The sequence below is a fragment of the Notolabrus celidotus genome, chromosome 12, assembly GCF_009762535.1.
Source record: "Notolabrus celidotus isolate fNotCel1 chromosome 12, fNotCel1.pri, whole genome shotgun sequence".
NCBI classification, from domain to species: domain Eukaryota; kingdom Metazoa; phylum Chordata; class Actinopteri; order Labriformes; family Labridae; genus Notolabrus; species Notolabrus celidotus.
The window spans coordinates 31878560-31897124 of NC_048283.1; the positions used below are offsets into that span (position 1 = coordinate 31878560).

Genomic DNA, 18565 nt, shown 5'->3' on the forward strand with positions numbered 1-18565 from the left:
TGTAGCTAGACTATCTTGGGGTATAGTCTGGGTTTGGATGTCATTATTTCGTCCATTCATCTGTCAAGGCAGATGTCTATCTAGCATGAGTCTGGTTCTGCTCAAGGTTTCTGCCTGTTTAAAGGACGCTTTTCCTTGCCGCTGTAACTAGCTAAATACTGCGAGGTGCAATGCTTATGGTGGATTAAGGTGAGGTAAGACTGAGTCTTATCCTGTTTTGATTTTGTGTCTTTGTTAATAATTTAACATAGAGTACAGTCTGGACCTGCTCTGTTTGTAAAAGCATCTTGAGATGATGTTTGTTGTGATTTGGTGCTATACAAATAAAGATTGATGGATGGATTGATATAGTCTTGATGATATGGAAGAAACAAGAAGCCTTCATGAGCAGTTCAATCCATCATTGAATTTATTGCACCTCAAAGGGCTTACATGCACTGGGGAGGGTCATCAAAAAATAAAATGAATTTACAACTAAACAAAAATACAATTTTAATAATTCAGCCATGAAAAATGTTAATAATCTCCCTTTTTTTTCTCTGAATCACAACATATTCTCACAACAAATTGCTTTTCAGTCCATAGAAATGACAACACAGAGTAAACTTTACAGTAGTCTGATTTACAGCACAGGACTGGGGACTCTGTTGTTACACAGCTGTCCAAATGCATATCAACATGTTGAATTCATGGCAAGTCTCGAGGAACAGAGGGGCTTTCTGTTAGGGTGCATTTTGGGAACAAGACCATGGTTAGATGGACTGTGGCTTCCTGTTGATTTACACGATGTACACATCACTCCCACGTGGCCACTTACAATATGTATACTGTTCAATTCACAAGGTCAGCTACAATCAAATAAACAACTTGAACAGAAATATGTTCAGACAGCAAACATGAACTCATCTCATCAAATATCATTGTTGAAGCTTCAGTGCAGATGTAAACAGAGTCTCTTTGCTCATTCTGACAAACACTACTGGAAATAGGTTGGAATTTAAAGGTACCCTGTGGAGTTTTTGACAGAAAGCAGCGTCATGATGCAATGTTAGGACGAGCAGGCCCCTGTTTGTAAACATTGTAAAAGCGAATCAGCTTCTCATGTTTAATGTTGCAATCAATAGAGGACACACTCACATCTTCAATAGTAAGAAAAAGGGGAATGTAAAAAAACTTTGATTACAAAAAAAAATCTGTACAGGGTACCTTTAATATTTTCCAGATCTTAACTTTGAATTCTGAGTCATCAAGCTAAACCTTATATCATCATGACATTTTAGTTTTGGTTTGACCAGTCTGAACACAGGATTTGGTACAACAATAAAAAAAAAAGCTTACTCTAAATACAGAAAGAACCATTCTGACCTGGTCATAATTACAATGAAAGCACAGGCAACAGACAAAACCACGTGGGAAGTGTCAGAACTGCAGGTAGACACTTGTACAGTTATACTGAGGGACCGTTGGAGTATACCTCTGTGATACATAACTGAAGGGTTTTTTATGGAAGAAAGTTTGAAGATATGTCCTTTAATAGCATTGCCAGCAAATATCAACAGCAGATTTAAGGGAGAAACCATACAGATAGATAACATCGGACAAAAGACCAAAAAGAAGCATAGAAAACTGAGCTGTGAGTCGAAAAAAGAAACAAATAAAAGGGATCACTTCCTGGTCTGGTGGGATTCAGAAGCCCATAGAAGTTAGTTTACAGAAAAATGACCGTGTAGCGGTGTTCGGTTTTGTCTCCAAACACTTTCAAAAGAAGATTGAGGGATACTCACACAACTTCTTACAACTTCATGTCAGATTCACATTAATATTTCTTCTCAACAGACATACAGAATAGAGACATAATCTTTGCCAGAGTTATCTATGTACATCAAAGAGGGCCTGTCTGTAAACAACACATGACATATTTAGTCGAAAAACTATCAGGGCTTTGTATACCACTCCCATCCAATCACAGATAAACAAACAGAGCTCCTCCCCCTTAACAAAGAGGCGGAACATGTATCGGCTGGTGGGTGGGGCTTAGGTCACCAGAGCACTTCCATTCAACTCATCACTAAAAAAGAAATCTAAACACGTACGCCGTCACTTTCTCTCACCTAGTTTGTGTCATTTTTTGTCAGGGTTTTGAGTGATTTTCTTTCGACAAAAGATTAGTACATCTACATAAGCACACACTTGTATTTTTTCCTCATAGATATATAATCTGCTATGGTTCACTTTCACAGTTTGTGCTACAACATCATCACACAGGAGACGGGTGGGGTGTTGATGGGTGGGGAGGATAAAAGAGGCTCTTGTAAGGTTGAGTAGCTGAACATCGCTGGCATCCTGAGGTGTTACCAGACACCAGGTAAAAGGTGAAAGGGCTCTGCTCCAGAGAAGAAAGCAGCTGGAAGGAGAAATAGAAAGCATTTTAAAGGAGGAGTCACGTGGTTCCTGTGCTCATGATTTCCATACAACTGCTGACCACAAACTCCAAATGCAGGTACAGTACGGTTATCAGTAGCTGAGCAGATACTGACAGAGTTTATCAACCTACATCTGTGAGCAAATATAACTGTCAATGCTCAGTGTAATGCAATGTAACTTTATTGTGAGTTCATAACAAACTAATCAGGTTTTAAACCAGTAAAACACTCAATATGTTTCTATTTTGATAAACTGTCAGTTGTCTTCTTTCTTTCATGGTTGTTTTCTTCCTTTCTGAAATCTATCTACACTTACTGATTTTCCTAACCATTCTTGAGTGATGACATGACAATGTTTTACGCATTGGGTTGGCTCGGTGACCTACTTGCACATGATAAAACAACCGTGACACTGTTGCACTCATTTATTAAGAACAACAGAACACCTATTGACCCACAGTACTTCACTTCCTGTCTCTTAAGGCTGATTTATACTTCTGTGTCAAATCTAAGCGGCAACCTCCGGTCTCAAAATATGAAGCCCATGCGGAAGTGTTATAAACTGCAATTCATCGAGAATCCCCTTGAGGCTGGCTGCAGAAACACCAGAAACCACACAGACATGAATGGGAAAAAGACGATCTTTTCAGCATTAATAAACATGTTTACAGCCTGGTTCAAAAAACGGCTTGGCTCTACGTAGCTAATCTCTCTATCGGCACACACTGTACGGGGGTGAATTTTTTTCTAACGCGACGGTTCAGAAGATATTAAGATTACGAGTTTTTGCCCAAATAAGGACATGACTGACTTGACTGACAGGCGGGAACACATAGCTGTTGGCTAAGAGGCTCAAACTCCGCCTCTTTGCCTCACACTGTACCTGGTTGAGTTCCGCATTTCCAATATGGCTGCCGCCGTCGATTGGCTTCAAAACAGCGCTCAGGAACAGATGGGTGACGTCATGGATATTAGTCCATATTTTATACAGTCTATGGTTGAATCGACGGTGTAGCCTACAATGGAGGTCCACGTAGCTCCCGTACCTATGCAGAGGCCAACGCACGTAGCTGACGTGCACCTCCTCCAAAATGTAACTACCCGTAGAATCAACATGGACCGCAAGCCTGTGGCTCGGTGGCATGTATTTCCCACATCTACAACACTTCCTGGATCCCTGCTCATCGGCCGTGTATTTCATCTCCTCCTCTCTATTCTTCATGTAATCATGTCTGTATGATAAACAGCAACATGTATCAGCTGTAGATTAACAGAACACGCTCTGAATCTCTGTGGAAAAGGAAACAGAGATCGTAGCGGGGCCGGAAGCAGGCGACCGGCTATCAGAGAGACCACACTGCCCTCAAGGCGGAGAATTGCTGCGCGACACAGACACATCGACGACAAGTATGTGGTGCTCATGTTTGTGTCAGCCCCTGCTGCATAGGGGAGACGCAGAAGTATAAATCAGCCTTTAGTCAAATGACTACCGGGGCCACGTAGAATGGCAAAACTAACAGGTATCAAATACAGGAAATACAAAAGAGGATATTCCAATATACTTTGCAGAACTAGACAATATAGTTTTCTCTTTGTAATCTAACAAGTTAAATTAATATAAACAAACTTTTATTTGCAAATGGTGCTTACAGCTGTTGTGTAATGGTCTCAGTGGTGCACTCAAGCAGGTAGGGGGGCAGGGGCAAAAAAACAAAAACAAACATTGAACCTCCTTTCAAACCTCTGGTACTCTTATTTAAGGGTTAATTCAAATGTACTGAGGCAGAGGTAACTAGAGGGAGGTCTGGGGGTCCTCCCCAAGAACATTTTGAGCTTCTAACACTTAGTTCCCTGCCTTGGGTGAATATTTTTGTGACAAATTGTGATGGAAATTGGATTGTGTAAAAGAAAAACACTAAATTATTTTTATTTTTCAATATCATTGATTCCATTCCATCATCTTGACCACTTATCCCATTCGGGGTCACGGGGGGCTGGAGCCAAACATGGAAAGACAGACAACCATTCACGCACACACTCACACCTACTGGCAATTTTAGAGTGACCAATATACCTGGTAATCATGTTTTTGGACTGTGGGAGGAAGCTGGAGTACCCGGAGAGAACCCACGCATGCACAGGGAGAACATGCAAATGCCACACAGAAAGGCACCTGCCCGAGCGGGGATTCGAACCAGGAACTTTCTTGCTGTGAGGCAACAGCGCTACCCACTGCACGTGCAGACCTAGTTGTTGTTTATATTACATAATTAACTAACTACGAGGGCATCCAGAGGGCACTTTTTTACATGAAGTTCAGCAGAAGTGCATCCAAAGGGCCTTTTTCAGTGAAGTGTAATAAAAAGGCATTCAGAGGGCACTTTTGTGCATTGAATTTAATTGCAGTGGAACCCAGAGAGCACTTTTAACAAATGATTGAATGTAAGGGTATACAGAAGGCATTTTTCCACCGTAAGTTCATCAGAAGGGCATCCAGAGGGCTCTTTTTACATGTTATCCACTGGAAGGGTACCAGAGAAGGCGTTTTTTATATACTACAGCGAAATCCAAGAGGACACTTCAACAAGGTTATTTACAGACATGAGGGCTCAAATCTTAATTATCATCAAAATAAATAAAAACTGTCCTTCTTACCTCCAGATAAAAAAAAAATAATCTGCTTAGCTTCCCGTACGGTTTATGTTTCACCATGTAATTTAACAAAAAAGAAGACAACCTGCATGAACCCTCAATTCTCACCTGGGGCGTTATAAGAAGTCCTTGAGGTCGAGTTCTGCCAAAGGGTCCTTGGGTTTCTTCGGACTCTGGCTCGCAGGTCCTGGAGAGAGCTAAGGATTAAAAAAGGGAAATGAGGGTTTTAGGCAGAAATGTAGAGCTCATAAAAAGTACCTACATTCATATCTTAACCATCTTTTTAGGTTCTCATGAATCTTGTATATGTGAAGCATATACTGCTGTAGGTATATGGGTAACTGCATGCCCAATCACTGCCCAGCAGGTAATGAAAAGTGTTAGGAGTCGTTACCGGTGCTCCTGGTGCAGCAGCTCCGGGTGCAGCTCCAGCCACCCCAGTGAAGGGAGGTCTCACTGGTCTCATGGGCTGTCCCATCAGAGGCGGCCCCATCATTGGCTGCATCACAGGAGCCCCAGGCCCTCCTGCTGGAGGCTGTTGAGACAGAGATAACACAGTGGATACAGATTTCTGAAAGCAAAAATGGTAAATAGTAAATGGACTTTTACTTATACAGCGATTTTCTAGTCTGTCTGACTACTCAAAGCACTTTTACACACTACTCGTCCCATTCACCCATTCATACACATTCACTCACTGACGGTAGAGGCTGCTAATGTCCATCAGTATTAGCTAATCTCATTTGTTCACATTCTCACACCGCTGAACAACAACTGGAGCAATTTGGGGTTCAGTGTCTTGCTTAAAGACACTTCGGCAAGTGACTTCTAGAGCTGGGATCGAACAGCCAACCTTCCGATTGATAGACGACCGACTCTACCCACTGAGCAACAGCCACCCCATGCATGTAGATGAATCATTTTACACTACTGAGACTATCTGTGTGTGTTTTTAATTACAATGAAAGCAGTTTGGAGTTGCAGAAAAGTTGATGAAGTCTCACAACAAAAGTGAAGATACGTTTCAAAGAGTTAAAACTCACCATGCCAAAACCAGGCTGTGCACTCATTGGTGGCACCATAGCTGCAACAGGTGCAGCAGCCACAGGTGCCCCAGGAGCTCCAGGGGCGGCCCCGGCCTGGAGACACGGCAAGAAGAGTGTGGATCAGTAAAATGTGAATAATGAAGAATAGCAAACTTTGATGAAGTGCTTTTACAAGGTGGTGATTGTGCTGTCCATGCCAGTCTTACCATGGGGGCTCCGGGTGTTCCCCAGCTGGTGGGAGCTACATGTGGTGTCCAGTTTGCACCTCCTGTGAGCTTCTTCTCACTCATCGGGTCCCTTAAGAAGATGAAAGATGTCTTACTTAAGCATCTACTACACATTTATTCCCACTGTTAGGGACAAGGAGTGATCATAGACGTACTCCCGAACCTTTACATGTCTTTCAAATCAATTCAATCTTGGAGTTTCAAAGATTTTATAATATGACTGTAACACATATAAAGTCAAATTAAGCAGAATTTTGACCTTGAAATGAAAAATCTTTCAGGCGGCCTACCACCTACATTCAGAAAGATGCACAATGAACACACTTACTTTTTTTTCACTCCAAGGTCTGAAAAAAATGAAATGGAAAAATCAAATTCACTCATAAGGTTTAATAATTATTTCAAACAACTGAGCTGAGAGAAACAGCTGTATCCTACCTCCTATCAGGTTGGCCAGAGAAGAGTCAAGGTCTCCTCCAATGGTTTTGGTGGGGGGTGGTGTGGCGGGAGGAATGGCTGACATGCCTCCTGCTGCAACAGGAGTTCCCATGCTTCCGGCTGTGCTGCCAGCAGTGCTTCCCCCGGTGCTCTGGGGTGTTACGGCTGGCATCAGCAGATCACCTAATCCACCCAACACTTCAGGAGAGGGTAGAAATAGTAGTTCAAATGAATTAAAATCCAACACTAGCTATATCTTGAGCAGAGGTATGATAAGTTTTAAAGGGAAGGGGACACTCCAGCTGTGGCGGTATCATTAGTCAGCTGTGCAATGCATGCACAATGTGAGGCTGTACTGTTTGAGCATTCAAAGGATTAGGATCATTATTACAGCAACTTAAACCACTTGGCCAGATGCTAAGAAATGTTGTTTTGTCACATATTAAGAAACTGCTCTGGCTAATATTGTTTACAGGCTTGGTTTTGAACCAGGTTTCATCAGGGCCAAGGTGTTTACAGGTTTTCATTCCAACCTGGTACTTGAAGGGCTTATAATCATGGCAGCACCCAAGTACCCCTTTATCCCCCTTTATCCCCCTTTAAAGTAGAAATGATTTAATGTTATAACATTAGGTTGCTAGATCAGCCAATTACAAAAAGCTTTCAGTTAATAATCTGAGACACCTATTACATACTTAAAACTAGCTATTTGAACAATTTATTCATGAGGCTGTTTGGGTTTGGTTTGGTTTGGTTTGGTTGGTTGATTGGTTGGTTGGTGGGTGGTTTGTTGGTTGGTTGGTTGGGTTGGGTTGGTTAGTTTATTGGTCGGTTGGTTTATGCAGTACTTGAAGTTATTTTCTAAACTATTAATCCATTACATTTAGCCTATCATCTAAAGAACATATTGATTGACTTTAGATTTCAGTTTAAGCTTCTACCTTTACTCTACAATATTTCCATGTCAATCAATCAATCAATCTTTATTTGTATAGCGCCAAATCACAACAAACGTTACTTCAAGACCCTTTTACAAACAGAACAGGTCTAGACCACTGTATGTCAAATTATGAACAGAGACCCAACACCAAGACAGGATAAGACTCAGTCTGACCCCACCTTAATCCACCATGACCATTGCACCTCACAGTATTTAGCTAGTTACAGCCTTGTAGCATGTAGCATTAGATATCTAAAGAAACTTTGAAAGTACCTTCATTATGGAACCACTGCAATAAGAAATAATGTGCCAGTTTGCAATTGAAGCTGTTAAATTGGTCAGAACTGACCCTTCTGAAAAAAATATTTCCCCCCTGATACATTTCTAAAAAACTGTTATTTCAGATAGTTCAGCAAAACTTAAAGTTTCCACAAAATACTTAAAATAGAGATTAATGGTCTTTTAACACATCCTCTGTGTTTTTACCGCTTCAGTATCATAACACTATGACATGTTTCTACAATGTTATTCTGTTGGACAATAACAGATAAGGGAAAGGAGTTGTTGTAGAACTTATTGGTTGGAATGAGAACCTGCCAGTTTAGAAGCAGATATGGGCCATGACGGTATGTGGTTACCAGAAGAGCCTCTGCTCTGCAAGAGCATGGCCAAATTAAAATGTGTTGTACAAAAATAAAAAGCATCACAGTCGTTTTGTCTCGTGCAGGAAGCAATAAGGGGTCTATTGCAACATGCAAAGACGCTGAAAGGGGGAATTGTCCAAACTGCACATGCTGCAATTCACTGAGTGGTTGAACTCACCAATGACAGATTAGAAGAAGCAAAAGCAATGACCCAGCAGAGTGAAGGGGTGTTTAGAGGGGTGAAAATAAACGATAAGAATAGAGCAGAAGAGAGAAAGTTTGTAGCATAGAAAAGGATATTTGAGACAGAGAGATAAAGACAAAAAGACTAATCAAAGACATGGGTGCAGCGGGGGAGATGTGGAGTAAGCACAGCAGTTGTGAAAGTGTGACAATCGAAAGAGAAGAGATTAAGAAAAAGGAGAAAAATCATTGCAAGAGAGGCAGCAGTGCTAAAGAGTTAGCAGTGAGCAGAAATAAACTGGAAAGTGACAGCAGCACATGTCAGTGTGTCTTTCATGCAGTAGTTGAGTTCTCAGCAGGTCAAGAAAACAAGGTCATGGTTACAGTAGCTCAGTTTAATAAACCAGATCAGATAAATATGCATCAAGCAGACGACCTGTGCAGATATGTATCTCCAATATTCACATTCTCAATGCATGACTATGAGACAGAAAACTACGATGAAACTACAATTGGAAGAAAAATCTTAAACAACTCATCGAGGTCCACCTACTTGAAGCATCAAATCCACCAGAGGGCGCTGGTGTGGTGGTTGCAGGTTCTGGTGCTGCTGCTGGTACCGGAGGAGTTGGGGAGGGGAGGGAGCCCAGAGCATCAAATCCTGACTCAAGCAGGTCATTTTGCACCGGAGCTAGAGCAAAGGCGGGAGCCAGAGCTGGAGCAGCGGTGGGAGCCAGGGTGGGGGACATCAGGCCTGAGGGGGAAAACAGACAGGACTGCTGCTGTGACCTCATATACAGCTCTTTATTTTTTAACACTCAACCCACTTCAATGACAAACACAATCAAAACTTGATTACTGACAAAACAGATGGCATGAGTCATCTTATGAGCAAAATTAGATTAATGTGGGAAAAAAGGAATCAAAGAGGTGCACAATACATCCAGTGACCATAACATGTAACTCAAAATAACGTGAAATACATGGAACACATAACAACTAGGGTTGCAAAATTTTCAAAGGTGGAAACTTTCCATGGGAATAAACGGGAATAAACCAGGAATTTACTAAATTGAAGGTTGGCTCTTAATAGGGAACTTTGGAAGAGCTCATTGCCTGAAAGGGCTTAGCAAAAATGCAGAGGCTAGTATTGAGAAGCTTGAGGGAAGACACATTTTTATTTGCATTTTCATTAATTTTTGAATGGGTTGGGTCGGGGGATGAGTTATATTTAACTCAACATTCATGTTTTTGTTCTTCAATGAAAGAATTGATTGTTCAATAAAATATTTAACACTTGATGACGTTCTACTTACAAATAAATCTGTTTTAATTGTATTATTTTGGATGGATGTCTGCTTATAACAAAACAAATATTTATGCATGGATATGATATCTTTCCATTAAATTACCCTCAATTCACAGTTAATTCCCATGAAAAGTTTCCAATTTGGAATATTTCCAAAATTCCCCAGATTAACTTCCCATGGAAATTTACCGGAAACTTTCTGGAAATTTACCGGAAATGTTCCACCCCTTTGCAACCCTAATAGCAACTGAGCAAGACATGAAACAATTAAGCACTACAAATCAAGATAAAATAAAGATAGGACCTTAGATTAGATCTCAACTTAGGTTAAGGATGAACATTTTTCTATCAAAAGGTTTAAAAGAAGAATGAAAACACACAGGGGGTATACAGTGTTTCAGAGTTTTAAATGTAAACTCAATACACAAAGGCTAACTCAGGGGTGTCAAACATGCGGCCCGCGGGCCAAAACCGGCCCGCCAAAGGTTCAAATCCGGCCAGCGGAACCACTTTGCAAAGTGAAGAAATTACAGAGAACACATTAACTGGAATTTTTCAATGAAAGTAACTACTATTTCAGATTTGTCCTCTGGGGGGTCACATCAAATCATAGGAGTAAACCAAAACCTGAACAATGCTTTTCTTCTTAAAGTGAGAAGATAGATTACTTGCTATTTGCAAAATTCAGTTGAGATCAGGCGGCAACCTCTGGTCTATAAAATATGAGTCCAATGTGGAAGTGCTAAAAACTGCAGTTCATTGAGGATCCGCTTGAGGCTGGCTCAAGACGATCTTTACAGCAGAAATAAACATGTTTACAGCCTGGTACAAAAGACCAGTGTAGTCTGGATAGATCATTTCTCTATCGGCACACACTGTAGGGGTTGAGTTTTTTTCTAATGTGGCAATTTGGAAGATATTGAGATTATGAGTCTTCCAATGAGAGGCACAGCTGACTTGACTGACAGGCGGGAATACTGTAGTTGTTGGCTAGTCAGCCAGCCTTTTTACATCACAATAGCTCGACAGCAGTCGGGCAGCATATTTTATACAGTCTATGGTGCTGCCTGAGTGAACCAGAAGCTGAAAAGCGTTTTTTTTTCTTCAGGACTTTTTTTCTCAAAGTGATAAAATAAATGACTTGCTGTTTGCATAATCCGATTGAGATACATAAAGATTTTTTTGGGCACTATAAGATGATCCACTAACTACTAACACTAGCACTACACCACTGCATACAACACTGTCCAGCAAGCAAACTGCTCATGCTGGAACTGAGGAGTCCAAAATAGTCAACTTTACCTTCTTCATTATTATAATCTATCTGTTCTTTTGCAGTAAACATTCAATTCGGTGTCAGGTGAATGGATAACTTGTGTGTTTGGTGTGTTTGCAGCAGGTTTCAGTGCTTAAAGAGCAAAAGCCCACTGTGAGACTCATCATGGCAAAAAAGACCATACAAACATATTATGTTATGATTTTGCTGGTCCGGCCCACTTCAGATCAATTTGGGCTGTGTGTGGCCCCTGAACTGAAATGAGTTTGACACCCCTGGGCTAACTGTATGTCGGATCCAGATCCTCTGTTTCATGTCCAATAACAAGATGTACAGCAGCTCTACAGAGACTCATCATGACTAACCAGTCGGGTGCACATGAGGTCTGACATCTACATTTTGCATCTAGTACCATATTTGTATATATGACCCATTGACTGTATAAATAATGGACGTAGTATCCGTGACGTCACCCATCTGTTCCTGAAGAGCTGCCTTGAAGCAAATCGGCGGCGGCAGCCATATTGGAAATGCTGAACTCAACCTAACTTCTGTCGAGCTAGTGTGAGGTAAAGAGGCGGGGTTTGAGCCTCCTAGCCAACAGCTACAGTGTTCCTACCTGTCAATCAAGTCAGTCATGTCCTTATTTGGGCAAAACTCGTAATCTTAATATCTTCTGAACTGATGCGTTAGAAAAAAAATTCACCCCCGTACAATGTGTGTCGATCAAGAAATGATCTATCCAGACTGCACTTGTTTTTTGAACCACGCTGTAAACATGTTTATTTCTGCTGTAAAGATCGCCTTCTTTGAATGGGTGTGTGTGTGGTTTCTGGTGTGTTTGCAGCCAGCCTCAAGTGGACGCTCAATGAATTGCAGTTTTCAAACACTTCCACATGAGCTTCATGTTTGAGACTGGAGGTTGCCACTTGATATGATCATGTATCTGTATTATGTGTCTGCATGAATGCTCATGTATGTATTGAAAATGTTATTGAATAGACAGAAAAAAGGCACTTTGGGATATTCTCAGCCATCAACTTTAGGGGAAACAACAAAGACATTGGCATTGACATCACTGTGATGTACTACTGGAGAGATGTTTTACAGACCTTTCTAAATGAGTCCAAAGCCACATTGGGTCCTTGGCTAAAGCAATATCGGCACTCCTGCCAAGTCTGTGTCATTATTAATTTGAAAAATGTACACATCATTACTTAATGCATCATTTCTTAATCAGCATAAAACATTTCTGTCAGCCTCAAGCCAGTGTAAAACTTTTTAGAAGACTGCAGCTATCTTTTTATTATGTGCTAGTCATTCCAGCCCTTTCAATCAAACCCCAATTTCCATAGAAATGCATCAGTGGGACCGCAGCTAGAGGTGTCTCACCTCCAAGCAGGTCGTCTCCAGGTCCTCCAGGAGCAGAGGTCTGTATCTCCTCTGCAGGATCGCTAAAAGAATCTGCAGGGCCATCCAGTTAATCCACAATGCAGCATGGAGGGCAGAAAGGGGTTAGAGGTCAGCCCTGGACCACACACTGGGACAGGGTGGGGGTAGGAGACAGAATTATCTTCACAACGAAAAACTAGAACATGAAATATGTCAAATGAATTGAAGAAGAAAAAAGTTGAAGGAGGAAGGAGAAGGATTCCTGATCATGATGGAAAATGTATCTTTTTGTCTGCCTTTCTAAATAAAGCCATATTACTCAGTTAAATGTCCTGATTTTCATACAATACTTAACTGCATAAACATGAAACCCTGTCGTATTTACATGTTCAGAGTATGTTGTGGAGTGGGATCTGGTAAAAAAAATGTGTAAAGAAATGATTCACAGAAGCACATCAGCTTTGCCAGGAAGCTGTTCTTAAGCACAGTACTGATTACATATAGCAGCTAACATAATCATGCTAACAAACTACAAATGACATTACATACTGATGTAGGATGGTGAATCGTATCACATGTTTATCCTATAGCTGTTTTGCTACAATGCTAGCATTTCACAATTAGCACTGAACAAAAAGACAATCCAAAGCTGGTGTTAATGTCATTAGTTTTACCGGCAATTGATTATAAAACAGACTACTGGACTAATTATTTTCTTTAATCAAATGTCATATGAGGTTGTCTAAATGAAAATTGATTAAGTTTCAAAGCCATCATGATTTTCTTCTGTTCCAGTCTGTAGGCTGTTATTATGATTTTGAGATCAATTATAAAAGCATTGCAGGCAGTGATTAGGTTGAAGAGAAAATGTGAATTTTGCACTGCATCATCATGCTTCATGTGACACAGCAAAAAAACATCAATCACACTAAGACTCCATCCAACAAAAGCTTCACTATGAAACAGTGACTTTAAATTTTCCACCGACTACAATGGACCAAAACTAAAAAACTGCCTCATTTTGTGCCCAAAATAAACCCCATATGTGATCACTGTAAACAATCCGAAGCCACTTTAATTCACATGTTTTGGGAATGTCCTGGGTTATCTAATTTTTGGCTGTTAGTATTTGATGTACTTTCCAAGACTACAGGTAGAGTTTTAGAACTGTCCGCCTTTCTAGCGCTATTTGGTGTGATGACACAAAATCTAATTTTGAACAAGGACACACAGAGTTGTCTGTCTTTTGCCACACTTGTAGCAAGAAGACACATTTTGATTAGATGGAAAGACTGTAACCCTCCAACATTTAAACAGTGGATTAGAGACATGTTACATTTTGTAAAGCTGGAGAAGAAAGGTACTGTATACTGTCAGTTGATCGGCTAACAAGTTTTTATGAATATGGCAGCCCTTTCTGAGTCATGTTGATGTTTAAGGCTCTGATAATTTTGTGGATGAGTAACCTTTCATGTCAATGTTAGTAATATGAGGCATATGAATCAAACTGGAAGGACCCTTGAGATGCCCCTTTGTCTCATGCTGCATCTCCCATCTTCTGTGTGTTTCAGTGCTTGTTTATACCCTAGATAGTAGTGTACTGTTTTAACCCATAACATTTCATTTTACTGTATTTATTTTATGTATTTATTTCAATGTATTTATTGTACTTCATATTATTTTATTATGATTATGATTGTGATTATGATTATGATTATCATTATCAACAACAATAATAATAATAATAATAATAATAATAATAATAATAATAATAATAGTAATAGTAATAATAATAATAATAATAATAATAATAATAATAATAATAATAATAATAATAATAATGTATTTGTATTTTATTCTATTTTAAATTTTTTATATTAAGTTGTATTCCTTCTAAATGTTACCATGGGTGGTGGTGGGGGGGGATTTCTATTACTCAGTATATGTCATCACTGTGAATTATTACTGTTGTATTGAAAAATGTATTAATAAACTTTGTTTAAAAAAAATAAATTTCAGTGACTTTGCAAAGCAAAAACATTCAGGTGTCTGACCAGTTTTTTTGCATTCACAGAACTCAATTTGTGTGGCTGATTTCACCATGAGTAGATGGCTATGATGATATTTAATTATGAAAACAAATATGTAATCCTCAATTAAAGGATTCATCTGGACAAAAGTTTTGGTTCAACCTAACAACAGACAGTCAGACATCACTGTATTGAGAGCAGTGTCATGCTTAAGTTCTCACAAAAACAAACAAACAAAAAGCCTACAGTAGTTTCTCTAGCACCAGTTACTCATGAATTTTAACTACATTTAAAAACTGAAGTTGATGTTAAACTGTTGTTTTATATCTATGAATTTTCTGCAATCTAATCCAGACACAACTGAGGTTACTTTTGCACCACCACCTACAGTCTATCACTACATCTACAGCACCAAACTAATTATTCAAACATTTATTCATAAACTCACTGCACCAAATACGGATCATAAAAAAGGATGGTGCAGTAAAATTTAAAACCTTCACACAACAAAGTTAAAATTCAACATTTTTGCCAGGGAACAGTGCCCCTCAGAGATGTCTGAGGTACAGTACCCAGCAGGTCGATGACAGGTGCCGGCTCTACTTTGGGTGGGGAGGAGGCCTCTGGGACAGGAGCTGCAGCAGGGGCAGCGACTGGTGCAGGAGCAGCAGGAGCTGCAGGAGCTGGAGATGTAAATGAGTCTGAACAGAGAGACAAGAAGAGACAGAAGCACAAAAGAAATTGAATTACTCTCAAGTCTCAGTGGCAACAGATATCAGTGTCTGCTCTATATATTTAAGGAGAGAACGCTGATTTCATGCACTATTATTGTACCTGCTCTAAAGGGCTAGCGGACATGCAGAGAGGAAGAAAGAGAAGGAAGCAGGCATCCCTGCATTTTCACTGTGTATCCACATCCTTGAAGCGTGCAGCATTTGCATGTACAGGACTGGTGTACATGCACCAGCATCGATCAAAAATCTTCATAAGTTGAGGATGGCTGCACTCTTCATAAGTAGAGGAAGGGAAGACAGTGATGCAGTAAAGACTATGCAGCTTTACTCACCAGTCACAATGTCTCCAGTTGGAACCGGCTCGGGCAAAGGAGAGGGCCCGCGTGAAACAGCAGGAAGGTCTAATTTACCAACGCAAGCGAGAGGCAGAATACAAGAAAGAAGAAACCGTGGAGGTTGGGGAGCAAAGAAAAGTATTAGCAAGGCAGGTAGAAAGAAACAGCATAGATAGAAAGCAGCCACAAGGACAATCCAAGACTCCACAAGTGGGTTACATGCACAGTTCTCAAAGCACTATGGGGCACAAACCAAGACGTGTGGGGGAAAAAGAACAGTTGACAGAGGAGTGGACGTATGGTAACCAGAAGATATGAAGAGGTTCCACACATAGAGAAATGGATATCAACTCCTGTACCTGAACCAAAAAGGTCTACGCTAGGAGTGGTAGCAGCTTTGGATTCTGTGGTAGGGCTTTGCTCAGGCTTATCAAGCATATCTACAAACAAGGACACACAATCATATGAACATTCAGATTTCAAGTCCAGTGCATATAGAATGATGAGTTAAGAAGAGAGATGAGAGAGAGCAGATGGAGCAGAACATTTGATCTGAAACAGCTAAGCTGTAATGTATCTATTCAGTGCAATGCAAAACAAACAGTGCAAAAGTTCAAAGGATATATTGACAGAGTTTGGGATTAAGATGACTCCAAAATGTCAGGCCTTGTCATGGGTAACTCAGCCAAAACATTGAGGTAGCTTCATTTTTAATCATAGCAGTAGCATGTGTAAATCCATCCATCCCTCATCCATACACATGTTTTGTGCAGGGTCAAATTGGAGTAGTTAATCTGACTCTGAGCAATATATCTTTTTAACTGAAGTGCATAGGCTACACTAAAACATTCCCAGCTATCAGCATCTACATTTCAAACACAAGCAGAAGGGGGAAATCATTTTCTTCCCTCTAAATATTGGCAGGTTGTTAGTATAAGGTTAATAAGAAAAGCAAGTTGAGCCATCTCTTGTAATCAAACATCTTGACTGATGTCCCTTTAGATCCACTTAAACACTAAGAATTTAATTTACAAATGGTAATCATCAGTTATCTATTGAAGTAGCCAGTGTTGTAGCACATGATTTCAGGACTTGAGCTTTGAGCACACGAAGCTTAAACTTTGATAGACGTCAGAAATCAACTTGAAATAAACTTGTTAATTAATGGCAACAACTGTAGTGTTTTCATGTGTCCCACGTGTAACACATTACCACAAAGTGACAAGGAGATGAGTTGACTAGAATTTGCTATGGATGTACAAGATGGCAAGGCTAAGCTAGCAAGGTTTAGCTTGAGAAATGTCTTGCTGTTTGCCATGTTATTTGTTATTGTGTGTTGATTATTACTTGTTCACTCTAAAGTCACGTTTGACCACGAGAGATTTACCGCTGTGATAGTCAGGACTCTGGTTGTTAGTAAATACAATCTAATGGTGTGGTTTGTTAGCCATCTTGTTACATACTACAAACTAAACAAAACAGATAACTTTCATTATTTATCATCATGTGTGGAGTCTCTCATCATTTTAAAATTAGTTGAGATCTTAAAAATCTTTCATTGAGTGCCAGGCATGTGTTCACCTACATGCCCGTGCATGCAACATTTGTTCAGCAAAAGTTCCTGCTAGGATCCTTTAAGAGGCAACTAGTGTGTTTGACTTTCAAAGATTTTACAGTAATTGCAAGCAAGAGCATTGCAACAGTTTCAAGATATAAAAGAACCATCAAGGAGGAGACAGGGACAAGCTCAAACTTTTACAGACATCTGATCAATATGCACCAAGAAAAGTGAGTGTGTTGTTTAAGTTGTCCTACTGGAACTGGCAATTATGGTACTGTTAGCAAGCTAAAGGTAATGTTAGCATTTAAAATGGCTCATCCATAGACATATATACCTAGACGCTGCATTGCTTTCTCGCTGCTGCGATACGTCAGCGCATCCGCCATATTGAATGTGGCGGGTCCGCCGTGTAAACTAGTAGCTGTGAAAACTGTGGGTTTTAGGGAAAAAAATCATTGTTTTACGGCATTTCACTCATTTTGATTAACCATTTTTACAATAAAGGATTCAAATTAATCTAATTAATAAAAACAAATATAATTATTATTATTTAAACAGTCTATATCAACATATATCCAGAATGAGAGTCCTCCTCTCTATCTTACAAGTCATAATGCTGCTGATGTTTAAGTCTGAGTACATGTCCGAGTACATGTCCCGTCTGCATCCGTCTCTTTCAGATTCAGTTGCTGAGACCCTCGTCCGTGCATTCATAACCTCCCGGCTGGATTACTGCAATAGAGTCCTGTTCAGGGTACCCAGCAATGCCCTGGACAGGCTCCAATGTGTGCAGAACTCAGCTGCCAGGGTTCTCACGCATACTAAGCCCTGGCAGCACATCACCCCCCACTCTCATGCACCTTCACTGGCTCCCTGTTAAGTACTGCATCTCCTATAAACTCTTCCTCCTCACTTACAAATCCCTGCATGCTCTCGCCCCCCAACACCTGGCTGACCTCCTCCACCAACACACTCCATCCCGGAACCTACGGTCTTCGGACCTCTCTTCTCCATCCCCCGGACTAAGCTGCAGACTTTTGGAGACGGAGCCTTCAGTGTGGCAGCCCCTACTCTGTGGAACTCTCTCCCTCCCAACATCCGCAGAACCCTTACCCTGGACAGTTTTAAAAAAGCTGTAAAAACACACCTTTTCTTCAAGGCCTTTCCCCATTAGATAGTGTTGTCCCAACCTACCCCCCAGACCCCCTACCTGACCCTGTGAAGCCACCTTGGGTTTCTTGAAAGGCGCTGTATAAATCCCAGTTATTATTATTATTATTGTTATTATTATTATGATTATTATTATTATTATTATTATGATGATGATTATTATTATTATTATTATTATTATTATTATTATTATTATGATTATTAT

At 40.2% G+C, this 18565-nt stretch overlaps 1 protein-coding gene across 1 annotated transcript in view; it reads right to left on the reverse strand.

Moving 5' to 3' along the window:
- Positions 1-387: 387 nt before the first annotated feature.
- snap91a (synaptosome associated protein 91a) overlaps positions 388-18565 on the reverse strand; it is a 91030-nt gene continuing 72852 nt past the window's right edge. Inside the window, exons 18-28 of the mRNA XM_034698723.1 lie at positions 15989-16069; positions 15133-15261; positions 12531-12602; positions 9107-9307; positions 6787-6984; positions 6677-6695; positions 6328-6418; positions 6119-6214; positions 5470-5610; positions 5184-5272; positions 388-2404 (exon numbers count right to left, since the gene is read on the reverse strand). Of these exons, the coding sequence (XP_034554614.1) occupies positions 5192-5272; positions 5470-5610; positions 6119-6214; positions 6328-6418; positions 6677-6695; positions 6787-6984; positions 9107-9307; positions 12531-12602; positions 15133-15261; positions 15989-16069 (1109 nt within the window). The 3' untranslated portion in view covers positions 388-2404; positions 5184-5191. The remainder of the gene's footprint in view (positions 2405-5183; positions 5273-5469; positions 5611-6118; positions 6215-6327; positions 6419-6676; positions 6696-6786; positions 6985-9106; positions 9308-12530; positions 12603-15132; positions 15262-15988; positions 16070-18565) is intronic.